This window comes from Lepidochelys kempii, chromosome 19, assembly GCF_965140265.1.
Source record: "Lepidochelys kempii isolate rLepKem1 chromosome 19, rLepKem1.hap2, whole genome shotgun sequence".
NCBI lineage: Eukaryota > Metazoa > Chordata > Testudines > Cheloniidae > Lepidochelys > Lepidochelys kempii.
In genome coordinates this window covers 6684150-6712106 of record NC_133274.1, presented here as the reverse complement: position 1 = coordinate 6712106, position 27957 = coordinate 6684150, and the positions used below count along the sequence as shown (strand labels likewise).

The following is a 27957-nucleotide window of genomic DNA, read 5'->3' as shown; positions in this document are numbered from 1 at the left end:
AATACCTAATTAGAGCTATGACTCTTTGCTCTGCTAAAGCCACCCCAGGAGCCACAAGTAACCAGAGAGGGGCCCAAGATGCAAAGGGCAGGGTTTTTGTTCCCTCTCTGCAAGAAATGGGAAGGATCAGACATGGGTAGTTTGGCTGCTCTGAGCGTAAGGCTATTTGGGCCACTGTCCTCCCTCCTTCCATCTTGCATTCTTCCCCTTGAACCAGAGCGGCTGGGATATGTGTATGCTGGCGCTAGCCTGGCTGGCCGCATGAAACACAAGGGTCTCGCATGTGGGCTGGTCAGCGGTGACCGGGGTGGGACTTCGCTTTTGTGGTGAGTGGTGACATTGTAGGGCAGCGCGTGTTCTGTCTAAACTTAGCCCCTGTGGACCTTGTTAAAACAAGACTCTATTGCAGCCTGCTCCAGCCAGGCGTGTGGGGTCAGTGCTGTAAACTGAGCCTTAGTGACGAACCCTGGAATATTTTCAGAGATGAGGGTTCCACTGTCCTTTTCACAATAGGTATCCGCAACACAGCCACCCACCCACACGCCTCCCAAACTGCGTGGCACAAAACCACGAGAGGAAAATAGGCGTGCACACACACGAACACGCACAAACACGTGCACAAAGCCAGACAGAGATAAACAGACACACAAACAGAAGCACCCAAGCATGCAGTCACCCAGACACAAACACACACACACAGAGAGCCTGGACATATACACGCAGACACCAGTGCACAGAGAGACAAACTGACAAACAGGTACCAACATACATAGGCAGACCGACACATTCAGTCACACAGACAACCACCCAGAGACACAGACATACACTCACCGACAAACCCATCGAGAGACACGCTGACACAAACTCACACAAGCACACCGAGGCAAGTAAGTGCAGACACACGCATGCAGACCAACGCAAATGTTCACTCACATAGGCAAACACAGTCACCAAAGAGAGACAAAAACAACTTCAGAGCCAAAATCCTCTTTAGTCTCAGATGTTGCTTAGATGACACTGATTTGGGGTGGAAATTGTTTTGTGGCTTGAGCATGAACACCTCCTACCGCACCCAGGATTCTTGTAGGAAGGGAAAAAACACAACCCTGGTATCTTTTGCCTTTTGCTAAAGCATCATATTTTAAATGTTTGATGTTCTCTCCAGGCAATGGTATCTGGGACAGTTTGAAGTTTTTCTTCCACGAGGGTGGACATTTTGTTTTAATTTATTTGTTTCCTTCTTGTTAACGGGAGACAAACAATGCTCAACTCCCCCGTCACGTCAGCAGGCCATAGGATGCCATTTAAAATATAATGAGGCAGCACCTCGTGCATTTCACTGTACCCCCCTTTGGAAGTGGCCTTGCCCAAAGCAATCAGGCTCCGGCCTTTTGGCTTCTTTAGGAAGCAAAGGCCTGAAACCAGTTTTCCTTGGGCAGGGCTACACTACAATCCCTGCATCGGTGCAGCTGCACTGTAGCGCTTTGTTGAAGACGCCCTAAGCCGACGGGAGAGAGAGAGAGAGAGCTTCTCCCGTCTGCTTAGTCACTCCACCTCCCGATGTAGTGCTGTCTACACAAGGGTTACGATCTGTAACTAGGTCACTCAAGGATCTGGATTTTTCACACCCATGAGACTTTGTTATACTGAAGTAAGTGTGTAGTGAAGACCTGGCCTTTTTAACCTTGAAAATATGGGTAGTTTCTTCCTGGTCTTGATGGAGAATGTGTTGTGGGTGTCGGAGATGCAGATTCAGATTTGTCTGCCTTCGCTGAAAGGATTGGAGGGGCCGACACTACCAAAGAGAGGGTTTATCCCCAGTGTTAAATAGATGATAATGAAAAAGAGAGAGTTTTAAACACCTGGGGAGTCAGGCCCTGCGTAGACTCAAGCTTTCTCTAGAGCAGGGGTTCTCAACCTCTTTCTTTCTGGGTCCCCCACCCAACATGGCCCACCCGTGCCACAACAGCTGTTTTAGTAGGTTAAAAGTCAGGACTGGCGGTAGTGGGTAGCAAGCAGGGCAATTGCCGGGAGCCCCACACCACAGGGGACCCGCAAAGCTGAGTTGCTCATGCTTTGGCCTCAGCCCGGGGAGGAGGGGCCTGGGCTTCTGCTTGCTGCCCTGGGCCCCAGCGAGTCTAACGCTGGCCCTGCTCTCAGGTTTATTTTGGCAAACCCCCTGAAACCTGCTCACTGTCTCCCAGGGGGCCCCGGACCCCTGGTTGAGAACCACTGATCTAGAGCTCGAGGTGGATTGTTCCCTCTAGCTCCCCCACCCCATCCAAACCCAGAACTCCCCCAGCCCTGTGCTGCCAGTGACAGAAGTCAGGGCAGTCACCCTCGGCTGTGACCTACTCTCAGCCTGGGTTGAGCTGAGCATTTGTAGTTCATTTGGGGTCATGCCAGCAAGGCAGACCCATGACACAACGGCTGATGCAAACTCGTCCTCCGGTGCTGGCCCACAGTTATCTAGAAACGCCTCCATGGCGTTCCGTTTTCACTTCTTTGGAATTTGTGATATCACACCTGGGAGTCCCCCAGCCATTGCTGGAGACTTGCAGGGTAGAGAAGACCTGAAACTCCAATATTATAATCCCCCGAGCCAAATAAAAACTATTTGGAAGGGGAGAGTGGGGAAGCTTTCAGGCCTTTCTCTCTGAAGCAAAGAACGGCAACAACGATCCCCCATATTTTTCCATGTCTCCATTAAGAAAGATCCCTTCTAAGTGCTGTTAGCACCTCTGAAACTTCCAAGCCAAGCGACAAATATTTTGCCAGCCCATCTTTGCTCTAACTGCTCTCCACCTCATTTGGACAAGAGCATCTGCGTAGTTTCTGATAACACGGGTTTCTGTTTTAACCATACCTAGTTAATGTATAGACTTCAGTGAGTAGCCAGCTCACCAGCCAACAAGATCAAATGTAACGTTTAAAATCGATACAATAGGGGCCATTGACAATACACTTCTCTGTTCATGAACAAGGGTGTGTGTGCACATACGTTTACATAACCCTGCATAGACCTACACGCACACACACATCTTGCAATACGAGCCACGTGGGCGACCGCTGTGCCTCCTAAGAGTCGTGTGACTTCCATGGGGTGCTGCACAGGTACAAAGTTTCTGTTGTGTGGATGCCGTTGAAGGATCAGGACCGTGGACACAATCACACAAAGTCATACTTACACACACACACACACATATTCAATCACCCAGATGTATAGGCTACATCCTCACAAAAAAACCTATATTGTGGTTGTGTTAAGGATACAACAGAAAGCAACGAACCCCTGGAAATTCACAGTTAGCTGAGCAATGCATTCTATGCTTCCCAACACAAGCACACACGGGACCCGGTCCAATACCCACTGAAGACACTGACAAATCTCCCATTGATTCCAACACAGCAGAATCCAGCCCAGGGTGAAGGTTCACAGGCCAGAATTGATACAGTAAGAAGACTGGCTAACACAGGCCCTAGGTGTGGGCACTAAATGGAATCTATGCTGATTTATTCTAATGCCGCACAGGGATATAGTCAGAAGCATTTGCAGAAGTACCTGTGGAGACCTCACTCTCATGACCATGAGCGGGGCTGGGGTGGCTCAGTGAGAGACACCGTTTCACTGATGCTTCCCAGCCCTCCGATGCATCCTCGTTCAATTGCATTCATCGGCTACTTGCCTTTATGGGAAGAAAATCTGAGGGAAAAGGAGTTCAGGGGAGCTGAAGACAATATTTTCTTAAGGAGACAATATTAAACGTATAACTGCAAACTATCCCGATGCAAAGGAAAGAGCAGAAGAAAAGTACAAGGCCAATATGGTTCCATCGGGAGCTCTTTAATGACCTGAAAATCAAAAAGGAATCCTACAAAAATTGGAAACACGGACAAATTGCCAGGGAGTTACAAAAGAATAGCACGAGCATGCAGGGACAAAATCAGAACAGCTAAGGCACAAAATGACTTATACCTAGCAAGGGACATAAAAGGCGATAGGAAGACATTTTATAAATACATTGGGAGCAAGAGAAAGATGAAGAAAAGCGTAGGTCCTTTACTTAACGGGGAAGGAGATCTAATAACTGGGCTGAGGTTTTCAATGCCTCTTTCGCTTTGGTCTTCACTAAAAAGTGTAACGGTGACTCAACACAATTAATATTAACAACCAGGGGGAAGGAGCACAAGCCAAAATAGGAAACAAACAGGTTAAAGAATCTTTAGATAAGTTAGATGTATTCAAGCCGGCAGGGCCTGATGAAACTCCTCCTATGGTACTTAACAAACTAGCTGAAGTGATCTTGGAACCATTTGCCATTATCTTTGTGAACTCCTGGAGGAGGGGTGAAGTCCCAGAGGACTGGAGAAGGGAAAACATAGAACCTAGATTTTTAAAGGAGAACATAGAGGACCTGGGAATTATAGATCAGTCAGTCAAACTTTGATACATGGAAAGGTACTGGAACAAATTATTAAAACAATCAATTCACAAGTGCTCAGAGTTATAACAGAGTAATAAGGAATAGCCAGCATGGATTTGTCCAGAACAAATCAGGCCAAACCATCCTAAGTTCCTTCTTTGACAGGCTTACTGGCCTAGTGGATAGGGGTGGAGCAATAGACATGATCCCTCTTGATTTTAGTAAGGCTTTTGACACAGTCCCACATGACAGTCTCATAAGCAAACTAGATAAAATAAACATAAGGTGGCTGCACAACTGATTGAAAGACATACTCAAAGAATAGTTATCAATGGTCCATAGTCAAACTGGGAGGACATATCTATGGGGTCCCACATGGGTCAGTCCTAGGTTCAGTACTAATCAATATTTTTATTAATGATTTGGGTAATGGAGTAAGGAGTATGATTATTAAAGCTGCATATGACACCAAGCTGGGAGGAGTTGCAAGCACTTTGGAGGACAGGATTAGCATTCAAAATGACCCTGACAAATTGGAGAACTGGCCTGAAATCAACAAGATGAAATTCAATAGTAACAAGTGCAAAGAGCTTCAGTTAGGAAGGGAAAATCAGGGACAAAATGGGGAATAACAGGCTAGGTGGTAGTATGGCTGAAAAGGCTCTGGGAGTTATAGTGAATCACAAACTGAATATAAATCAACCATGTGATGTGGTTGTGGAAAAGGCTAATATCATTCTGGGTGTGAATTAATGGTAGAGTTGTATGTAAGACATGGGAGGTAATTGTCCCACTACGTTCAGCAGTGGGGAGGCCTCATCTGGAGTATTGTGTCAAATTCTCAGTGCCACACCATTAGAAAGATGGGGACAAATTGGAGAGAGTCCGGAAGAGAGCAACAAAAATGGCAAAAGGTTAAGAAAATCTGACTTAGAAGGAAAGGTCAAAAAAAGGCATGTTTCGTCTTGAGAAAAGAAGACTGAGGGTGGATCTGCTAACAGTCTTCAGATATATTTTACAAAGAGGACTGTGATCAATTGTTCTGAAGGTAGGACAAGAAAGTAGGACAAGAAGTTATGGGCTTAATTGGCAGCAAGGGAGATTTAGGTTAGATATTAGGAAAAAACTTTCTAACTGTAGGGGTAGTTAAGCTCTGGAATAGGCTTCCAAGAGCGATTGTGGAAACTCCATCATTGGAGGTTTTTAAGAACTGGTGTCCAAAACACTTGTCAGGGATGGTCTAGGCCAGGGATCGGCAACCTTTGGCATGCGGCCCATCAGGGAAATCCGCTGGCGGGCCGGGATGGTTTGTTTACCTGCAGTGTCCACAGGTTTGGCCTATCGCAGCTCCCACTGGCTGCGGTTCACCGTTCTAGGCCAATGGGGGCTGTGGGAAGTGGTGGACAGCGCATCCCTCAGCCCACGCCGCTTCCCACAGCCCCCATTGGCCTGGGACAAACCGCGGCCAGTGGGACCTGCGATCGGCCGAACCTGCGGACGCTGCAGGTAAACAAACCGGCCTGGCCTGCCAGCGGCTTTCCCTGATGGGCCGCATGCCAAAGGTTGCCAATCCCTGGTCTAGGTTTACTAGGTCCTGTCTCAGCACAGGGGGGCTGGGTAAGATGATTTCTCGAGGTCCCTTCCAGCCCGACATTTCTATGATTTTGTGATTTATTCAAAAGCAGGAGGCTTTGCTCAGTGGCAAGTTTGATCATTTCTCCCCACAAAGCAAACGTGGAGCATTTAAAATGGACCAAACCCTTTGAAAAGAACCAAAAGAGAGAAAAAATATATTTATTTCTGCCTCCATTATTGATTTAGTAGAACTTAGCTGACAGCTTGGAAAATCTCTTGCTTTCCCATGGATTCAGATGGGCGTTAAACATTCCCCATCATCTGTGGTCTGATCTCCAATGAAGTCAATGGAAAGACTCCAGTTAATTTCAATAGGCCTTGGGTAGGGCCCCCGGCCGACAAGACAGGAGCTTCCTAGTTTTATTAATTATTCTTTTCCGTTCTAATTAACCCTTTATACCTTGTTACCCTTCTCTGCAGCACAATTACACTGGGGCTGTAAAACTGGAGTTTCCATAGTCAGAGAGTTTCAGGCCGGGAGGCACTAGTAGACTGTCTTCTCTCTATTCCTGTATATCATGGGCCTTTAAACACCAGATAGCCACTCCGCCGCCAGAATCCCACCCAAGGTATTACAGCCCTCAGGAGACCAAGCTGCTGGGTGCCACAGGCAGAGAACAGGAGGGACCAAGGTGAACCAATCCCCAAGGCTTCCGCCACGGCAGGAAATTGATTAAGTGAGATATACCCAGGTAATCCTGGCAAGCACCCCACACCCCATGCTGTAGAGGAAGATGAAAAACCCCCAAGGTCCCTGCCAATCTGACCTCGGGGGAAATTCCTTCTTGACCTTGAATATGATGATCAATTAGGCCCTGAGCATGTGAGCAAGACCCTCCAGCTAAGCGCCCGAGATACAGAATTCTTCGTACCAGCTCAGCCCATTTCAGCCAGTTTCCCATCTTTTCACCTACATATGTTGGGGGGAGATTTTTGAGAACACAAAAGACAAGTAGGCGTCTGGGTCCCATTGAAAGTTGCTGAGCATTGGGTGCTTAACTGTTGTTTGTGCCTTTGAAAAGCCACCTCCTTGTGCCTGTCTGCTGCCTGCTTAAACAGACATTAGCACGGGACTGCACGGAGGCGGGGGGGGGGAACAATTACAGATGAGCTACGCACACCAGCTGCACCACTTTGTTTTAGAACAGACGCACTCGCTGATAACAGATCAAGGTTAGCATTTTCAAAAGCAGCCTCTGATTGTGAGTACCCCAGCCGGAGACACCTGGGTCCTGGTGTTGAGTACACTCAGCTCCCATTGACGTCATTCCAGTTGTGGGTGCTAAATATCTGGCCCCAGGTGTCTCCAGTTGGGTTCCCAAGAAAGGAAGCTTCCAACGTAAGTGACCACTTTTGACAAATTGATCCGAACACACAGGGACCCAGAGCATAGCCTGAGAAAAACCAGTTCACAGGTCAGAGCCTCAGCTGGTGTCAATTGCAATGTGGCCAACCCCTACAATTTTATCTCGACTCACGTGATATTTAGTGTTCTTAAAGTCCCAGGTTGGGAAATCCTGATATGACATGAGGATCTCAGGTTTCATTAAAAACAAACAAACAAAAATGGTAAGTTTCTAGTTCTCACGGTTGCAGAAAAAAATCCCGAAAGGCTCAGAAACCCAAAAGGCAAAGAGAAAAACCACATGATTTGAAGCAAATCTCATGCTATTTAGCAGCCCGATTCATGATTTTGGAACGCTCGCGACTGACAATATTGAAATTGGCTGATAGTGGCGCTACTCCGGCTGAAGTGCCTGCCCGGCTGCTCCAGCCCTAAATACTTTGCCAACTTAAATAATGCCAGCGTGAAGTTAAAGGGAAACTCTCAATGTCAAAAGCCACATTTCAGTCTAAACACTTTCCCCCCACTGCTGTTACAAGCAAAGTCTAAGCTTAGTAGAGATGAAACATGCTCGAGAGAAAATAATTCTTTGGGCCTGGTTTTTCACCCCGGATGATGCAAATAGAAGGAACTATAGAATCATAGAATCATAGAATATCAGGGTTGGAAGGGACCTCAGGAGGTCATCTAGTCAGAACCCCCTGCTCAAAGCAGGACCAATCCCCAACTATGCTGGTGTGAAACCAGTTTGACTGAAAAAACAATGAGGAGTCCTTGTGGCACCTTAGAGACTAACACATTTATTTCAGCAGAAGCTTTTGTGGGCTAAAACTCACTTCATCAGATGCCTGGAGTGAAAAATACAGTAAGCAGTATATATATATATACAGCACATGAAAAGATGGGAGTTGCCTTACCAGTTGGGGGGTCAGTGCTAAACGAGGCCAATTCAATTAAGGTGGAAGTGGCCTATTCGCAACAGTTGACAAAAAGGGGCGAATATCAAGAGTGGGAAAATTACTTTTGTAGTGCTAACGAGGCCAGTGCAATCAAGGTGGACGTCGGCCATTTCCAACAGTTGACAAGAAGGTGTGAATATTAGCAGAGGGAAAATTACTTTTTGTAGTGACCCATCCACTCCCAGTCTTTATTCAGGCCTAATTTGATGGTGTCCAGTTTGCAAATTAATTCCAGTTCTGCAGTTTCTCATTGGAGCCTGTTTCTGAAATTTTTTTGTTGAAGACAGGCCATTTTTAAGTCTGTTATTGAGTGTCCAGGGAGATTGAAGTGCTCTCCTACTGGTTTTTGAATGTTTCCATTCTTGACGTCTGATTTGTGTCCATTTATTCTTTTGCGTAGAGACTGTCCGGTTTGGCCAATGTACATGGCAGAGGGGGATTGCTGGTACGTGATGGCATATATCACATTGGTAGATGTTGAGAATCAAGCTTCTCAGCTTGTTCCCTTTGTGCGTTTCACACTATACCAAATGTCGGGGGGGCTCAGGGGCTGGTGCCTTACCTGCTACTGCTGTGAACTCGTTCTTACAAACTATGGCTGTGTCTACACTGCCACTTTCAGCGCTAAAACTTTTGTCATTCAGGGGCGTGGAAAAAACACCCCCCTGAGCGACAGAAGTTTTAGGGCACGTCTTCACTGGCAACATTAAACCACTGCCGCTTTACCATGGCTTGTGTAGTCGCAGCACCAGCGCTGGGAGATAAAAAAACCACCTCCAGGAGGGGAATAGCTCCCAGCGCCGGGGCACGGTCCACACTGGCGCTTTACAGCGCTGAAACTTGCAGCGCTCGGGGGGGGTGTTTTTTCACACCCCTTAGCAAGAAAGTCGTCACGCTGTAAAGAGCCAGCGTGGCCAAGCCCTTAGCGCTGAAAAGCACTGGTAGAGACAGCGCTGTATCGCTGGGAGATGCACTCCCGGTGGTAAAGCTGCCCCCGCTCGTCCGGGGTGGGGGGGTTTTATCGCTGGGAGAGCTCTCCCCCCGGCGATAAAGCGCGTCGAGCCTGCCCACGCCACGGCGCTGCGGTCATGCTGTAATGTGGGCAGTGTAGACATACCCTGACTAGCTTTAAGAGGACTTTGTCCTTTTCAAATTAAAGCAGAGGGAGAAGGAAATCAAGGCGCAGGAGCCAGGGCTAAACGACATGTGTTCAGAGGAGGAATGGAAAACATATGGTGAGTTGATGAGATGGTGAGATACAAGCAGGCTGTTCCAGGGGGCAAGAGGAGAGGTTCTCATATCACTAGAGACAAGGTTATATGCAAGGTGCAAATGGTCCCACAAGGTGCAAGCACTGAGAGAGAAAGGCGGCTCTCATGGTTAGGGCACTAACTTAGGACTAGGGAGACACAGATTTGATTCCCTGCTCTGCCACAGATGCCCTGTGTGACCTCTGGCAAGTCACTTAGTTTCTCTGGGCCATCGTTCCCTATCCCCAGAGAACATTACCAGGCCGTTGCAGGCATGGCAGAGCTGTATGCCTCGGGGCTCTCCCCCTGCAGCGCCCATTACACGATCACCTGAAATGAATGAAGCCGACAGTCGCTATTAAAAGAGCCACCTCTCATCTTAGCTTCTGCGTTTCTCCAGGACCTGACACCGTCACAATTAAAGGTAAAGCCTCAGAGACAGGCAAGGCCCCTCAGCACCAAATCACTCAGGCCCAGCGCCTGTGAGTTCGGGACTCTCTCACCCTTCACAGATTTCAAAGGGAGTTGGGGCTGCTCGGTGCTGTGAGGGGCAGACCGATGGCGAGGGAGGCAGAGGAGGGAGATGCCCTAAGCCAGGCTTTTCCGTGGCTGTGGGCTAACCTTTCCAGACTGACTCACTGGGTGGCATTCCCCACCCTGATTTATGCTGTGCTCAGCGTTTGTGGGAGGGCTATGCTTTCCAGGTGGTTTGTGCGGCTAATGCGAAAAGGGGGCTTTCCGCTGGCAAGGCCCACGTTTGCCAGCCCGTCCCTGACACCCCCGCCTGCTGTTTTGCGCATACCACATGTTTGTATGTATGTGCCACCCACACTCCTGGGCATGTCAGTACAGGAGCACTTCAGTGTTTGTGATCTCAAACGCCGGGCCCAGGTTAGTCTGTTTGCTGGGGCGATTCTGCCCGTTTGGCTGATTCTTTATTACGGGGAACCGGTCATGCGAGTTGAAACCGTTGAGAGTGGTGGGTGCTCTGCACCTCTGAAAATCACGCCTCTGGGGTCTCAAGTTGGGCTCCTGAAAAAAAGGAGCCATCCAAAAGTCGTGGCCTTGGCTGAAAACTTGTCCCAAAGGGCAGAAGGACTTGGAGTACAGCCTGGGAACAAACAACACCCCCGCTAGTAACTCTCGTCCGTCCTTAGCAGATGGGGAAGCTGGAAACGGGAGCGAATGAAGCAGCGGGGTCACCCCAGCAGAGAGAATGTGAAGCTCACACCGGGCCTGTGTATTGTCCGTGCTCTGCAGGGACGCCGATGAGAGTAGCATGCAAGGATCAGGCCTCTGAGAGAGGGGATGAAGATGCAAATTCCCAAGGTTGGGCACTTTAGCTGGTTCTGCTGGCTGGGGCAGCTTGTCTTGCTCTGTCTTCCCAGGTCTTCTTCCTCTATGGGGAATGGGCTTCTCAAGGGCTGAATGGCTGGAGTTCATAAACTGCTCTCTGTATCAGCATCGATCCTTTGAATGGCAGACAGTTACTGGGGGCTAATCTGCAGCTGCGCCCCTTGGGGGTGTGATTTCTGTGCGATCTCCACGGCTATGCAGGGTTAAGCTAGATCAGCACCTGGAGGGGGACCGAAAATGACCCTGGTGCTTTAGGAGGCTGAGTCTGTTCACCTTTGAGCCAATGGCTTGGCGTAGCGTTAAGGGCCCTGTTGTGCTATATTTAGGCATAACACCAATGACCTGCTTGCTTAGGGTAATTAAAGAGTCGATCGTGTTGATTGCATGATCAGGGGTGTTTCTCCCAGCGTCCTGGCCAGATTCTAGCGTGGATCATTACGTTCGGCCTCTCTCAATTCCCTTTGCAATCCCAGCTCCATCACTCCTGTCCCAAACTCTTGTGCAATGTTGCTGTGGTCTGATAAATGGCGGCTGCGTTCCATCCCAGAGATGGCTGCGTTTCTGCGGTGGCAGGTGAAGAAGTGAATAAGCAGTTAATATCTCAAGCTGTGAAGTCTGTAAAGCACTTTGCCTTGCTTGGGATGGGATGTGCGGTTGAAATGTAAGAGGATATTACCATTGATTAACTCCCCTCCACTCCTCAGATAGATGGAGCTAATTACTGTGTGTGAGAGTATGGGGCGTGCATGTAACCCACCTGTCAATGCTGTCCCCCTCTGTGCTCGATGCACAGAGGCTGAGAGTCCATGCAGCCACCTGCTGTAGAGGTTGTCTCTTTAGCTCAAGCTGTAAAGACTCATGCTTTTAGCTTTGGAGGTCCTGGGTTTAATTCCCCAGCCATGATGGGAGCTGTCTCTCACGTACAGACTCTCCCAGCCCTTTGCACATCCTGCAGGAGGGCTGGTCACAGTCATGCTCTGGAGAGCTTGAGAGACTGCTCCTCACAGTGGGGGGGTGACATATTGTGGTGTCGGAAGTGGCCTGTGCCTTTAAGGGCTGAACGTCCCAGAAAGAGAGGCTGGGTGGGGCACTGGGAAGCTTTTGTTGTTATGCATAGGAAAGCTATTGCAAGTACCTTAAGCACTGAGTGACAACTGAAGACCACACATCAACCTAGAAAGGGGTGGGAGCCCCAGAGGCATATTTCCTCCTTAAATGCCCCCTGGTCGGGGATGGCCCCATGCTATGCCTCAGCCCCACAACTGAGCCCTGTGCCTATGGAGGAGCCAACACCTAGTTCTTCCCTGCCCTCTGGGGTCTGATGCGATTGAGGCCTCCTTTAGAACCAGGGAGGAGACTGGATTCCAACCCGACCTGTTACTTGTGGGGAGACTTGCCTGCATTCCAGGGATGGGCCCGTTTGCATTTGGTTTGTGCCTGGATGTTCAGGTCCCTCTGGGTGAGGAATGAAGACCTGGACCCTCCCTTTTCACAGCCTCTGGCTCTTGTCCCCCTCTTCCTGCAGGGACCATGGGCTGTTGTTGCAGTTCTGATTATGACGAAGACTGGATCGAGAACATTGACATCTGTGAGCGTTGCAATTACCCCATAGACCCGGCTAGTAAATCCCAGGTGAGGGAGATGGGGGAGAGCTCGCCTCTCATCACAGCATCGGGGTGGGGAAGGGGGCCTTTCATAGGGATCATGCTCTTTTGGACTGGCATTGCTGGAGGAAATGGCCATACTTGAGGCCATATTTGAGACTTGCAGCAGCTCCGCAGTGCCGAGCATTTGGGGTCTTGTATAGCTAAGGAGGACCCTGTGAACCCAAAGCACAGAGAAACTCCTCACTCAGGAAGATGGAAGGGGAAGCCCTTGGTAACGCCTTGCTGGGGAGGAAGTGAATCTGAGAGGACAGTGTGAGGGGGAGACTGGAAGAAACTGGGTGCGGGGGTGGGAGTTCCTTCTAGAAGAGAAAATCAGAGAAATCCCCTTCACTCTGGTCTCTTTTCTTCCCTCCAGAGGCTGACACACAATGGCTCCGAGGTGCGTGATCCTTTGGTGTCCTATGAAATTCCTTCTCCGCCCTGCTCTCCTATGCAAGGTTGGTACCCGCAGACCAGAACGCTAGGGGAAAAGGGGTCTCCGGTCCTGGGGAAGCTGCCCAGACTCTGAGTCATTAGCGGGTTCTGTGCAAATGAGTTAGTCCCAGAAAGTGCATGGTTGCAACGTGGCTCCCAAAGGTGAAGTCTTTCCAATAAGTCACCTTTAGCCATTCATAGAGACACGTTGGGCCGGACCCTCTCTTGCCCTGCACCTTGTGCCATCACTCACTTCCGTGCAAAAGGAGGGTAGAATTTTTACTCCCACTTTGTGCGGGTGTAATAGACAATGTAAGGCGCAGTGCATGGGAGAGTTGAGCCCGTCCTCTTCCTCTTCTTCTCATTCTCTTTGCTTTTCTTCCCCTCTCAGTGCTCCCTCTAGCTTGTGTGGATCTAAACTGAGTGCTCTTGGACAGTGCCTGATCAACGGCCCATGGAGCATGGAGTCCTCTCTTGTGCACACAGCCCCAGTGCAAATTTTACCCCCTCCTGGGGCAGGTTGAAAATGTTCCAGCAGATGTGTTTGCCGTTGGCAAACGCTGATTGTACAAAATCAAACCCTTTTGTGGGAACGGGTCCATTTCATCGACGTTTTTTTGTGGGAAATGATCACATTCATAATAGAATAAAACTAACAGTAAAAAGGATCAATGCTAAAATGGAATGCTTCCCTAGGGCTGAAATGAAAGATTTGTGGAATATATTGTTTGAGGAAAAATCCTGGGCATTTCAACTTTTCCTCCTGGTTCAGGGCAGAACCCGATTTTGAATTCTCGGCATTTCCCACAGGACAGAAATTCTGAATTCCCCCCAGTTCTGCCCCCAACCACAGGCTTCTTCCACTCTGACCCAGAGGGGCCACCTCTCGGGCTCCAGCCTTTACAACTGTTCTGCAGAGACTTCCAATTAGCGCTCATTGGACGCTGGGTTGAGCCCTGTCAAACTCATTTCATGTAAGCCCCGAAACAGCCATCAGGTGGCAATAGTTAATTGACAGGGGCTGGGGCCAAACTAGCATCCTGGTGGTGAAAGGCTCCACAGGTCACTGTCAGGCCCCTGATACACCTGGCCTCTGTCCAGCCTCCTCTAAAGAGATCTCTTGCTTTTCTTTCCAGATAAACTAGTGGTAGTTTTGTATGACTATGAACCAACTCACGATGGCGACCTGGGGCTCCAGAAGGGGGAGACGCTCCGACTTCTGGAGGAGTAAGTCTGTTGCCTTTTCCCCACTCACACTAAGCCATGCATTGGAGAGCCACTTGGAGCATGCTCTCTCCAGCCAGCCTTGCAGGCTTATGGGTCGGTCAGTGCTGCTGGACGAGCACCTGCCTGGGAGGGGTCCTGCGGCCAGGGGATTGCCTGCAGTTTCCTGGTGAGACCCCAGATCTGGAGGCAGGCAGGGCCCTCAGCACCCTGCACTCCTGCCTCAGGGAGGGAGAAGGGGATGTGGCTGCATCTAGCAATAAGCTACAAGTGAGAGGGAAGCGCCCATTGGACAATAAGGTAAGAAGTGGGGGCGGGACGACCCTCAAATGAGCCAGCATCACCAGGCAATCTGCCACCTTCCCAGCCAGCTGGGAGCATCTTCCCCATGCCAGTCTGAGGCCCCACTGGCCTCTTTCTACCAAGACCGCTGTGCCAGCGGAAACGTCCCTCCCTAGCAGGACTGGGGGGCTGACGCTGGCCTGTCTTCTGGTCTCGTTTCAGGAGTGGGGAGTGGTGGAAGGCCCAATCGCTCACCACTGGCCAGGAAGGGTACATTCCTTATAACTTCGTCGCCAGGGTGAACAGCCTGGAGCCGGAACCGTGAGTGGATGTGTCGTCTGAGTTCAATATTCTCCCCCCAGCCCATGCCCCCAGAGGGAAGTCTCAGCCCTGGCCATATTTGCTCTGAGCCTGGCTGCAGCGCTAGGAAACATGCCCCCGGTCTTAGGGGGGGAGGGGACTGGGCAACGTGAGCCCCAATGGATCCCGGATTCCTGTCCTCCTCGGGAGCACAGCGAGGCATCTTTGGTCGGGTCTCTGCTGGCGTGGGGGCTGGCAATGGGGTAGGGGAGCACGAGCCTGCGTGACACTAACTCTGTCTTGGTCCATGCAGCTGGTTCTTCAAAAACCTCAGCAGGAAGGACGCTGAGCGACAGCTCCTGGCCTCCGGGAACACGCATGGCTCTTTCCTGATTCGGGAGAGCGAATCCACCAAAGGTAACCTGTGTCCGTGTCTGGCACCTCTGAGCCTGCCTGGTGCTCTGAATGCACCGTGTTAACTCCATCTGCTACTCTACGGGCAATCCAATTCTTTAATAGCCTGATTGTACCACTAAGGCTACTGTCAGCGTGAGCTTCCCCATAGCAGTGCCCTGACAGTGCCAGCTGGGCCTCTGGCAGTGGGCTTCCTCCCAGCAAACCCACAACTGTACCACACTTTTTCCTATATGGGTGTGTGTGCGTTTTTGCACACCTGGGCTGTGTGTGGGGATGCTCCCCTCCTCCTGGCATTCAGCTGCTCAGGTTATAAAGCAGAGGAGCAGATACTTGCCATTCTGCACTGTCTTACCCTGGCTATGGGGATGGTACAAACAGCCCAGAGCTCAAGACTGTTGTGGTGCTGTGGTGACGGCCGTGGGAGAAGGATTTGGCCTTTTATTGGCCAACATTCCCTGGCATCTCTCCGATGGACTCAGCATTGGCCTGAAGAGAAGCCGCCTCTTACAGCATGTTGGCGCACCTCTGCCGGTGCCTGGCACGGTCCAGGTTTGCTCCGGGAGTCCCCTACGGGAGGGTGGGCAGGGGAGCAGGAACTGTGGGGCAGGAGTCTTCAAGGGGAGAAAAGGAGACCAAGCCCGCAGCGGCCTCATTCCTTGTTTCATGTCGGCCTCGCTAGGTTCCTTCTCCCTATCAGTGAGGGACTTCGACCAAAGCCAAGGCGAGACGGTGAAGCACTACAAGATCCGGAACATGGACAATGGGGGGTACTACATCTCCCCTCGCATCACCTTCAGCAGCCTGCATGAGCTGGTGGAGTATTACACACGTAAGGCCCCGGGCGCTGCGAGGAGAGGGGGGTGGGCACTGAAACTTCCACTTATCACTGCGGGAACCACTGCGGTTCCACCTCCCATGGACACACCCAACAGCTCTCGGCCCCCGCGCCCCACAGCGCCGCCTGCAGGGAGAGGCTGGGGTGCCAGGAGCTGTGGACTGCCCCAGAGTCAGGGCCTAAACCCTATACCCCACAGCGCCTCCTGCAGGGAGAGGCTGGGGTGCCAGGAGCTGTGGACTGCCCCAGAGTCAGGGCCTAAACCCTATACCCCACAGCGCCTCCTGCAGGGAGAGGCTGGGGTGCCAGGAGCTGTGGACTGCCCCAGAGTCAGGGCCTAAACCCTATACCCCACAGCGCCTCCTGCAGGGAGAGGCTGGGGTGCCAGGAGCTGTGGACTGCCCCAGAGTCAGGGCCTAAACCCTATACCCCACAGCGCCTCCTGCAGGGAGAGGCTGGGGTGCCAGGAGCTGTGGACTGCCCCAGAGTCAGGGCCTAAACCCTATACCCCACAGCGCCTCCTGCAGGGAGAGGCTGGGGTGCCAGGAGCTGTGGACTGCCCCAGAGTCAGGGCCTAAACCCTATACCCCACAGCGCCTCCTGCAGGGAGAGGCTGGGGTGCCAGGAGCTGTGGACTGCCCCAGAGTCAGGGCCTAAACCCTATACCCCACAGCGCCTCCTGCAGGGAGAGGCTGGGGTGCCAGGAGCTGTGGACTGCCCCAGAGTCAGGGCCTAAACCCTATACCCCACAGCGCCTCCTGCAGGGAGAGGCTGGGGTGCCAGGAGCTGTGGACTGCCCCAGAGTCAGGGCCTAAACCCTATACCCCACAGCGCCTCCTGCAGGGAGAGGCTGGGGTGCCAGGAGCTGTGGACTGCCCCAGAGTCAGGGCCTAAACCCTATACCCAACAGCGCCTCCTGCAGGGAGAGGCTGGGACGGGGAACTGTGCAGTCTGTCTCTGAGGCCGAGTTGTGTTTCGTCTCCTCTCGTGAAGGCGAATGAGCTTTCGCTCTGGACAAATCGATCCGCAAAAGCTGGTCACGAGTCACTGACAGGACGAGCAGCACGTGTAGTGCCTGGCCATGGCTGCACTCCCTCGCCCCATCCTGCGTGCGCCCCCTTTGCTCTTCCATGCGGGCTCATGTTTACCCCTTGATTTGCCTCCCCTGGTCCCCGCCCTGCAGGCAATACAGATGGACTATGCACCCGCCTGGGCAAGCCCTGCCAGAACCAGAAGCCGCAGAAGCCCTGGTGGCAGGACGAATGGGAGGTGCCTCGGGAAACTCTCAAGCTGGTGGAAAAGCTGGGAGCGGGGCAGTTCGGAGAGGTCTGGATGGGTGAGTAAAGCAGCAGCCATGACACGGGCCAAGAGGTGGGTGACGCTGACAGGCAGGCCAGTCACTGGGTGTGGAGTGGCACTGGTGGGCTCAGCTCCCTGGCATGGCCAGGGGAATGTCTGCTTATGTGCAGAATCCCTCTCCAGCTGGCTTTTAGGAATGGCCCTGACAGGCTCCCAAACGCTGCCTGCAGGCATCTTCAGCCAAGGGCTGGAGGAGGGGTCACGGGGTGCGGCGAGAGGACAGCAGGACCCCCAGCCTCCAAACAATGAGGTCACATTGTGCATAAACATGGATCTCAGCTACATTTAAGGGTTGGGTTTAATACTGTAACTGACTAGTGTGCATAAGCACCGCTGCCCTTTGCCGGATGGAAACAAAACTCATTGATTGTGAGTCATAGGCCCTATACTGCCAGTAGGGAATGGAGAGTCTCCTGCAGCTCGAGCAGGCCTGTGCTTTTGGTGCAGGGGGATCAGGGTTCCATCCTTGCTGGTGTCCAGGGGGTGCAGAATAGTGACAGCTGAGGCATTCCTTAGTGGCCCTGGGTTTATTACAGTATATTTAGCAATATCGAGGAGAGGCCCGGAAGGGAGGCCCCCTGCTTGGCTCTCTGCCCCCTTGCCTTCCGCTGTCACTCTTGCCTGTATCCGACTGGCACTGTGGTTGCGGTTCCTCGGGGCACCTGATTGCTGACTCAGCTTCTCTCCTTGTATCTGCATCCTGGAAGGAAGTTCTCCCCAGGGCTGTGGCCAGCGGAAGAAGGGAGAGGAGGTGATGGGGTAGGACTTGTTCCAGGACCGTCTTCGGGCACTTTGTCTTCTGGGGGGGTGCAAGAACCAAGACCCTGGGGAGAGGCAGGCTTGCGACCCCACCCAGGGCAGTGATGATGGGTGCTGGACGGTTAGCCAGACTCTGCCAGGCAGGGCCAGGGCTGTGGTTGGAAGGAGTGTGTAGGTGTAATGGACGTGAGGACTCCTGCCCTACACAGCATAGGATGGTGTGGGGAAGGGAGGCTCAGGGGCCTGGTAAGAGGATTCTCCAAGGTTGGATACATACTCCAGCCCGGCTGTGTAGGGATCCAACATCATTCCCAGCAGATGGCTCTTTGCCCCTGGCTAATTGCCCGGTTTGGCGTGGCTCACCAGTGCCTCATGCTGTCATTTGCACCTGGGCATGGTGCAGCGGGATTGGAACAGTGGGGCTGGACCCCCCGCACTGAACTGGCCTGTGGGATAGGTTGAGGCCCATGGGCAGGGGACCAGGATGAGGGGGAAGCCGTCCCTTCCCCCAGCCCGGGGCTGTGCCTGTCCTGTGGGTAAATAGGGGCTGCCAGTCCCTCCCAGGGACAAAGCCAGCCCTGATTCACGAGCCCAGCTCCCAAGCTCAGTGCAGCTTCTTCCCGCTCCCGCCAGGGCGACGGGCTGGCCCAGGGTGAAAAGAGGCAGAAACAGACCTTGGGGCTCAGCAGTACAAGGGAGCAGAGACTTGCCCAGAGACTGGCTCCCAGGCCCAGCCAAGGTGTCTGTTCCCCTTTCCTTTGGCTTCTCACTCACAGACGAGGCTGCACTGGACAGAGGCCCAGCTGCGTCCCAAGTGGGATGCAAAGGGAGGGGGGGACAGGGCCTGCTGAGGGACGTGTCTCACCCGGCCCTGCCCATCACCAGGCCTTTGGTGCCAGGGAGGGAGGTGGCCACAGTTCCCTCCATGTGGCTGGGTTCCCCCCACACTCTCTACTTGTCCTGCCTGCTGCTTTACTTTTGGCTCACCCCTAACCCCGGCCCCACTGGCTGCCAAGAAGAGGAAGGGAGGGGTGGTGCCATTATCACTGGCCAGCAAGGCAGGCCAGGCCTGCATCCTTCTTCTCTCGCCCCGGGTGCTCTGGCCCAGTGCCTGCAACCCCCGCCCCAGTGCACAGCTGCAAAGCTCGGCTCTCGCGAGGCTGCACTAGCAAACAGGGCCCGTCGGCCTCGGTGCTCCTGTGGTGTGCAGGGTGGCTGGCACTCCAGGGGGTATATGCCGGGGGCATGACCCCAGGGGTCAGTCTGGCTAACACTCCCAGGGCGTCACTCCCCACTACGATTGCTGCAGCCCCCAGTGGAAAGCCACGGCAGTCGTGCTCCAGGGACTTCAGCTTTCAAGGGAAATTCAGCGTGGCCCAGGGATTTCTAGGTATACAGCAGCCAGCACTACCCAGACAGTGGAGCTTCCTGTCTGGGGGCATTTCTCATCCAGCGTCCAAAGGCTGCCAGGCAAATAATCCAGGACAGCACACGGCAGCACAGAGCCACGTGGGAGCTGGACCTCAAAGCACCTGAGTTCTGGCTTCAGTCTCTGAGTGGGCCCTGGATCTGCTCAGCACTCCCTAGCTTCTCTCCCCTCCTCTTCACAGACCTTCCCCTGAGGCCTTTTGTACTGCCCTGGTGAAAAGGGGGTGGAAATAGCCCTCGGCTGGCATAGAGATGGATAAGGGTCCTAACCTAGCCCCTGGTAGAGGGAGTGGATCAGGGCGTGGCTGGAGTACACTGCACGGCAGCTATTACCTGCTTCCCAGGGACCAAAGGGAAGGAAAACGTAAGCTAGAGCAGTCCAGAGGCTGCTCTATCTTACACCAGGAGCCAGGTAGACCCCTGCACTGCCCAGAATATGCGGAGCGCAAAGATATCTTAATGCCACTTCTATCCCACCTTCCACTCCTGCCCCAACCAAGTAACTGACAATCAGGCTCAATGTCTCCCCAGCCTCTTCCCACTCCACTCCCGCCCTGGCCTCATGCCAGGCGCTAGTGGAGACAGGCCTGGGTCTCAGTGCTCAGACAGAGAACCCAACTTCCTTTGGGTTTGGGCTGCCCGGTCCCAGGCGGGGTGTGGAGAGTGCGTGCATCCAGGGCCTGGCTCTGTGTTCTGGGCATGAGGAGCGCCGCCTGGCATAGGAGCTGTTGGCAGTTTTGTACCGCACTGATAAGAATCGTGCGCATCAGAAAAGCCCTTGTTGTGGCTGTCGCTCTGGTATCCGGGACCAGCTGCTGCTCCGAGGGCTTGTGTCTCTGAGCTGCGCTGTGACAAAAAGAGCAAATCGTGAAACCGCCCGGTGCTGTGGCAGCTGGAGGGAGAGCAGGAGGGCACAGTCTCCTGTCTCACCCTGGCACCTTGTGGTGGGGGCTTCCTTCAGACACCTAGAGCGGGCCTGGTGCCTGAGCTCGTCTGTCCCTCCCCATGCCAGCGAGGAACACCCTGCAAGGCTCTTCAGCCCCCGCTGTGGCTGGCGTCCTCTCCCCTGGCCGGAAGGGAGGGGCTGCCATGGTGCAGGGTGGCAGGGGGTCCTGTTGCAGCACCATAACGCATAGATTGAACCTGCCATTGCAATGGGCACAAGCTCCTCTCTCTCTCGGGCCCTCCCCACTCTGCGTCCCCTTGACTGTTGGGTCAGACAGTGGCATGGGTCCTGCTGGGCTGCCCTGCCCCTGTGTGCTCCGTTTCTGCAGCCTAGCCCAGGAGGGGTTTGCAGGGTGGGGGCGAGGACTGAGGGCCCCGCCGGAGATGGCTGTTGGGAACAGGGGTGCGGGGGAGAGGTAGGGTTAACACCCCACTAGCTACCCCGGTCCAGGAGCTTTTGGCTCTGAAGGGCAGGGTGTCAAAGGTCAGACCCCCGCGGCTTCGTCTCTCTTGTTGACCAAGAACCATGAGTAACCCCCCTGCCCCCGGGTTGAAGTGTGACTACAGATTCCCCCCAGGGGAGTAAGTGCTGATCACGAAGCTGCGTAACTCCCACGCACGGTGCCCTATGGACGCCGTCTGCAACAGTCGCTTTGTACCTGCTGTTTCCTCTCTCTGGGCACAGATTGGAGGGGCTGAGTGGTCTTTGTGTCTCCAACGCCCCCCCCACTCACTGCTGTATAGGACCCCTGCTGTGTGAGCTCCCTTGGGGGAAGGCAAGTCAATGGAGTCACACCAGGGATGGATTGGACCCAAGTCTCCGCTGTTGTGAGCTCCCTCCCAGCAGTGCCGGCTGGGCCCCAGGCTGACAGTGTAGTGGCAGGAGGATTGTGCTAGCCACTCACTGCGGTAACACGGGCCTCCTCTCCCTCCTTGCCCCCTGCCCCATCTCTCTGCAGGTTACTATAACGGTCACACCAAGGTGGCCATTAAGAATCTGAAGCAGGGCAGCATGTCCCCCAGCGCCTTCCTGGCAGAAGCCAACCTCATGAAGAGCCTGCAGCACCGCAAGCTGGTGCGGCTCTACGCCGTGGTGACCCAGGAGCCCATCTACATCATCACGGAGTACATGGAGAAAGGTGAACCCGCCGGGAGCTGCCCTGCCATCCCTAGCCGTGCACTCCCCAGGAGCCTTGTAGGGTGGGGAGCCAGGCCCAGCCCGGCCTGATGAGGGGCTGCCGTCAGTTTGGGGAGATCCACCAGCCGGTACCCCTGCAGCTCCTGCTACCCTCCTGCTTTGTGCAGAGAGCTTCAGCTGAGGAGCATCTGCAGCAAGAACTGGCAGGGAGCCCAGAGCAGAGAACTAGGCCTGGGGGAGGCCGGTAAAGCCCTATGGGCTCATCCAGAGGCTTCCGTCCCTTCCTCCAGGCTTGTGCTCAGCTTGGAGGTGCCTACGGCTCTTGCTCGATTCCCAGTGACCCCCCCACCCACCAAAGGCTACTCCAATGAGAGACTGAATAGGGCAGAAGTGTGGTCCAGCTGTTAGAGCAGACTCAGGAGCCAGGACGCCTGGGTTCTGTTCCCAGCCCTGCCACTTACTCACTGTGTGACCTTGGGTGAGTCACTCCAACACCCCGTGCCTCAGTTTCCCCAGCCTTAGTATGGGGATGATGGCAGTCAGCTAGTGATGACAGGGTTTGGCGCTTAACTGCTAGTTGTTTGCAGAGCGCTGCGTGGTGGAAGCGGCCCCAAGAGGGGCACTGTTACTGCAAAGCCTCTTAATTGCCCTGTCCTGCTTTTTCCCCTAGAACTGGGCTCCATCTGAACTCCCCATTCCCTTGGAGAGCTGACCCTGAGCCTGGCGTTCCCCTGTCTCATTACTAATGAGACAGGAAACCACCCTGGGCTCGTGGCGCTAGGGCTATTCTAGTCCTGCCGGCAGGCGCTGCATATTGTCTCACGCAGCCTTTCATTTCCTTTGCCTGCTCTGAGAGCCAAGAGCAGTGGGTTTGGGTCACGACCTCCATTATCCAGAGGGTGTGACAGTGAACCTGGACAAACTAATCCTGGCAGAGGAGGAGGGAGGCCGGCTGGATGGGATAGGGAGAGACAGAGACCTACAGACAGCTCTCCCTTTCCTGCTTGCCTCCACTCCGTGCCAACTTCAGCAGAGCTGTGAGCTTCCTGGCAAGAGTGTCATAGAAGGCAGGAGTCCAGTTCAGAGGGCTGCTAAGCAAGAGTCACAAGGGACACATCCAGGGGGTTCAGCATGGCCCTTCTCTGTCTCGCCGGCTCCATAGCAGAGTCACGCTCCCTTCCTCTGAGAGCTGGCGGCTCTGCCAGAGGAAACGCGCCTGTCTGTTATGTTTGGCTATTGAGCAGAAAGGCTGATGGGACCCAGGCCACCCAGCCAACTCCAGGGTTGTTCAGGTCTATTTCTAGACTTGGGTCATGTTGCTCAAGAAGTTTGCAAGGAGTTGATTTCTCAGTATGATCCTCCCATGGGACGATGGGGGCTTATAGGGGTCCTTGGGGAATGTTTCTCAGAGGGTCCCAGGTCTGTCGTTATGGGGGTGCTTCACACTGCATGGTGCCTGTGTGCAGTGATGAGCTGCCAAAATCTTAACAACCGGTTCCCTCCTCACCCCACGAGGGGGTTGTTGCCCACCTCCGTCCCCCGGGACTCCTGCCACATCCACCCCCCTGTGTTCCTTGATGCCCCCTGCCTCAGGACCCCTGCCCCATCCACCCCCCTCCCCTGTCCCCTGACTGCCCCCAGAACCGGGCAGGAGGGTCTTGTGGGCCACTGTAGTGGGTGCCCACCCCACCCCTAAGAGCTAGAGGCACCTGCCGGGGGGTGAGGTGGGGAGTCCTGGCAGTGCTTACCTGGGGCAGCTCCCAGGAAGCATCCAGCAGGTCCCTCTGGCTCCTAGGGGCAGGGGAGCATAGCTATGGGGGGAACAGGGGGAGTGGCCGCTCCCCCCACTGATCACATCAAAAGTGGTGCCTTAGGCGCCGACTCTGGGGGTGCTCCGGGGGTGGAGCCCCCATGGGGAAAATTTGGTGGGTGCAGAAACCCCACTGGCAGCTCCCCGTCCTGCGCCCGGCCCCAGCTCACCTCCGCTCCGCCTCCTCCCCTGAACCCACCGCCCCACTCTGCTTCTCCACTTCCCCCCCCCCCGTCCCCCGGCTTCCCGCGAATCACCCGCGGCAGGAAGCTGGGGAGGGCTGAGAAGCAGGCGGCAGCTTTGCGCTCAGGCCGAGGGAGGCAGAGGTGAGCTGGGGTGGGGAGCGGTTCCCCTGCACGCCCCCCCCGGGTTACCTGCTGTGCCCCCCCTTCCCCCCCGGGTTACCTGCTGCAGCGCGGGCAGCCCTCCTTGTGTCCTCCCCAGCTCACCTCTGCTCCCTGGGCCTGAGCGGGAAGCCACCGCCTGCTTCTCAGCCCCCCCAGCTTCCCGCGCGAACAGCTGATTTGTGGGAAGCCTGGCGGGGCAGAGAAACAGAGCGGGGCGTGGAGGTGGGCTGGGCGCGGGGCGGGGAGCTGCCGGTGGGTGCTCTGCACCCACCAAATTTTCCCCTTGGGTGCTCCAAGGCTGGAGCACCCATGGAGTCGGCGCCTAAGGCGCCACTTTGGGCCAGTTGAATTTAGAAGCCCTTTTAGAACCGGTTCCCCCTCGCGGAACAACCGGTTCTCAAAGGGAACAACCGGTTCTCAAAGGGCTTCTAAATTTAACAACTGGTTTTAGCGAACCAGTGCGAACCGGCTCCAGCTCACCGCTGCCTGTGTGTGTGAATTGATTGTGGAGCAATGGGGGGGGAGGGGTTTATAGGGGGCAAGCTCATGGGTTCACAGGGAAATCACATGATGACAAACCAGCAAAGGGAGCAATAACCTCCTTCCCCACCCCGTGAACCCAACCCAGTCTGGTCCTGCACTGGCTCATTGTTCATCCAGCTGGGCCAGGTTGTGTTTTAGCAAATCAGTCCCTGCCCCTGTCTGAACAACCCAGGCCAAATAGAGGCCTCGCACCTTTGAGAAGCCCTGCCCTGATGGACGGAGACTGTCTGGTGCTGGGTCTGAGGGTGGCCGAGCTGGTTCCCAAGAGGGCTGCCCTCCGGGCAGGGCTAGCATTGACTGGGGCTGGTCCTGTTGCAGGGAGCCTGGTGGATTTTCTCAAGACCCCCGAAGGAATCGGACTCACCATTAACAAATTGCTGGATATGGCAGCACAGGTGAGGAGGGGGAGCGCCAGGAGGTGGGAACCGGGTAGGGATGGTGCCGGGCTGGGGACAAGCTGGCAGAGTCTGTCTCCAGGGGCACAGGGGGTTAATGTTCCCTAGGGCTTTGTGCTCAGGTGATGAGAGAGAGTCTCAGCCTGATACCCTGGGAATGGATGGGCCCATCCATGGAGAACCCTACATTCTGACATACTTCATCATGACTGAGAGGCTGGACAGTGACGGGGGCTGCGTGTCGGGATTGAGGGGCATCGGCAGAGCTGTGGGGTGGGGCAGGACAGGAAGAGCAAGGGCCTGCTGGTTAGAACCGAGAGGGATGGGCAGCATTGGGGCGGAAGGAGTTTGTCCAGCACCTGTCTGCCCTGCACCCAGTGCTAGCCCCAGCAGCCATCACTCCCTCAGGTTTACTGTCAGTAAGCCCCCCACCCCCCATATCCAGCGGAGAAGGAATTTTCCCTCTGTGTCTTTCCTTCTCCTCTGCCCCCCACACCTGCCACCACATGGCCCCCGGCCCTGAGATCTGCAGGAGATGCTTGACTAGCTGAGGCCCGAGCAACGAGGTGGGGCTGGAACTGAGATTGCAGGAGCAGAGCCTCAGTCTCCCCTGCCATGTGTAACGGCCCCTCTGTGCCCCACCTCCCCAGATCGCAGAGGGAATGGCCTTCATTGAGGAGAAGAATTACATCCACCGCGACCTGCGAGCTGCCAACATCCTGGTGTCAGAGACCCTCTGCTGTAAGATCGCTGACTTCGGGCTGGCTCGGCTCATCGAGGACAATGAGTACACAGCCCGGGAGGGTGCGTCCGCCACCTCCCCCGCTCCACCCTGCCAGCTGGGGTGCCCCTCTCTGGGAAGCAGGGTGGTGGGGTTTCCTGGGCAGGTGTGGGCCGTGACAGCAGGGGGGCAGAGCTCCCAAGGCTGGAATGGGCCCTTGCAGCAGGGCAGCGGTGTTGTGTTTGATGTGCCCACTGAAAGGTTGCAGGGACAATTGCCCCAGCTTCTCTCTCAATCTGATCCTCCAGTTCCAGTTTAGGGGGGTCTCCTGCCCCCATGGAGCCCCTCGCTGCTGCTGTCTTCCCCCTCCTGCAGCACCGCTCCTCTGCTGGGTGATCAGAGGAGCGGGGTGGATTTCACACCTCCCTGATCGCCCTGGTTCTGCCCTGGGGGAGCAGGATTGGGAGGAGGATCTGGAGGAGCTGGAGGGATGAGGGAATCCCCCCAGCTCCTCCTAAACAGGAGCATTCACTGGTGGCCAGGTTTGAAACAGGCTTCTGCAGCCGTGAGTTCAAACCCCTCTAGAGCTGACTAATATCTACCATTGACAGCAATAGGATTTCATGCCGTTTACCCTGGGTGGGTCATCGGAGAGGGGGGAATCTAGAAATCCTCTTCTCTGCCTGGATATTAAAGACCCCAGGGCACTTCTTGCGAGTCAGGGTTTTGCTCCACGTGACTACCCTCCACCTTCTGGGCGGCTGCATTTCAGTGAGACTGTGCGGCTCTAGGTTGGGCTCCTCTGCTGTGGAAAGTGTTTGAGGGATGCACGAGGTTACCGGCTAAGGCACTGATCACTGCTCGTGAATGCCTTGCACAGAGGGTGAGCTGCAGTGAACCTCTTCCCCCGCCACCCGCCCATGTAGCATTGGAAACTCTAGCTCGTGGCAGGATGCCGGCCTGACACATCTCTCGGTGTCTCTCCTCCTGCAGGGGGGAGACCAGCAGCAGGCTGAATATAGACACCCACAGCCTCGCAGTAACATCCCAGCCCAGCGAGGAAGTGGGAGCCCACCACAAGTAACCTGTCGCCCCTGTGTATCTGAGCTCTTTGCAGCTCTTGGTGAGCCCGAGCCGCACAGGATGCTGCAGCCTGAGCTGGGCCTGGGGGGTGGGTCCTGCAGAGGTGAGCTGGGACCTGGAGCTGCTTCAGCTGGAGCATTGTGCGCCAGAGAACATCTCTGGTAGAAACAGGCTGGCGTCTCCCAGATCCGGGAACAGGGCTGAGACCTCGCACTGGCCAGGATGGGCAGGAGGCTCTGCTCAAATGTTCTGGTATAACTGAAGTGCGAGGGAAAGGGATTCAGGGGTGCAGAGACAACCCCCCACTCATGGTAGGCTGTGGGGGGAGCTCAGCAGGGAGCAGAGGGGGTTTGAGGTCTGGACTCAGCCCCTCCTCATGTGGGATGGGGTGCGAGGAGCTCTGTGGGGCATGGGGGAGAAGGGCTAGAGGCAGCCCCTCCCAGTGTGAGAGCAGGATCTTTACAGGTTATGGGGTCACGACTGTTTTCTTCAGTAAGGGACCTACACACACATGGAGAGAACAGCCTGGTTGCCCCCTGCTCTCCAAAGCCAGCGAGAGCAGCAGGGGAAAACATTTATAACCTCTCTAGAGCGGAGGGGCTGCTCCTCCAGACATTGATTGCCCTGTAACTCACATCAGTCCTGTAGGATTAGAGCCCTCTCTGGTGGCTCATGCAGGAACAGCCAGCACTAAAAGGCCAGAGTTGGCATCTGTTCTAGGGTTGGGCAGGCTGGCTCCATCGCTCAGGTCAGTTTCAGTAACTCTGGGGCCGTGATGAGATGTGCAGATGACGCCCAAGTCTGCACATCAGCAGTCTGTGAGATGTGTCTAGGCATCTTTCTCAGTGCCAAAGCAGGTTTTTATACCCTGGGTCCTTGTGTGATTCATTGGCTCAGGCATGACCCTCTTTCCACCTCCTCCTTCCTTTCTCCGAGGATAGGCACAGCATTCGCGCTGGCTCGGGGCCACACCTTTACACTTTGTGCAGAGAAGAAGAGCGTGTCTTTCAGTTTGTTTCACTTGGTTACAAAGTCAGTCTCCATGGGTTTCCTGTGGCCTTTAGGCCTCTCAGTTTCTCCTTCCAGCTTGGGACCATCGCTGGTTCTGGATTGGCTCTGACAGTAGTGAGTGTGTGGGTCACAAACCCTGGCACGAGCCCAGTGTAGAAAGCTGGGAGCATGGAATGAGTCAGCCAGCCTGATGGAACAGTGCAGGGATCTATAGCTAGTTAGCTTGTAGTTAGTTGTCTGCAAGCTAAAATCCCGGCATAACACCTTGACAAGGGCACTGCTCAGGCATCCCCTGGATTAAAGCTTTTCT

At 54.4% G+C, this 27957-nt stretch overlaps 1 protein-coding gene across 3 annotated transcripts in view; it reads left to right on the top strand.

Moving 5' to 3' along the window:
* LCK (LCK proto-oncogene, Src family tyrosine kinase) overlaps positions 1 to 27957 on the top strand; it is a 40541-nt gene that overhangs the window by 9878 nt on the left and 2706 nt on the right. For 2 of the 3 annotated variants that reach the window (XM_073317718.1, XM_073317717.1), the window contains exons 2-11: positions 12495 to 12601; positions 12992 to 13073; positions 14187 to 14277; positions 14779 to 14877; positions 15170 to 15273; positions 15953 to 16102; positions 17292 to 17444; positions 21559 to 21738; positions 24756 to 24832; positions 25483 to 25636. In XM_073317718.1, the coding sequence (XP_073173819.1) occupies positions 12500 to 12601; positions 12992 to 13073; positions 14187 to 14277; positions 14779 to 14877; positions 15170 to 15273; positions 15953 to 16102; positions 17292 to 17444; positions 21559 to 21738; positions 24756 to 24832; positions 25483 to 25636 (1192 nt within the window). In that variant the 5' untranslated portion in view covers positions 12495 to 12499. Of the gene's footprint in view, positions 1 to 9500; positions 9599 to 12494; positions 12602 to 12991; positions 13074 to 14186; positions 14278 to 14778; positions 14878 to 15169; positions 15274 to 15952; positions 16103 to 17291; positions 17445 to 21558; positions 21739 to 24755; positions 24833 to 25482; positions 25637 to 27957 lie in introns of those variants that run through there. The other variant, XM_073317716.1, reaches the window with a different exon arrangement.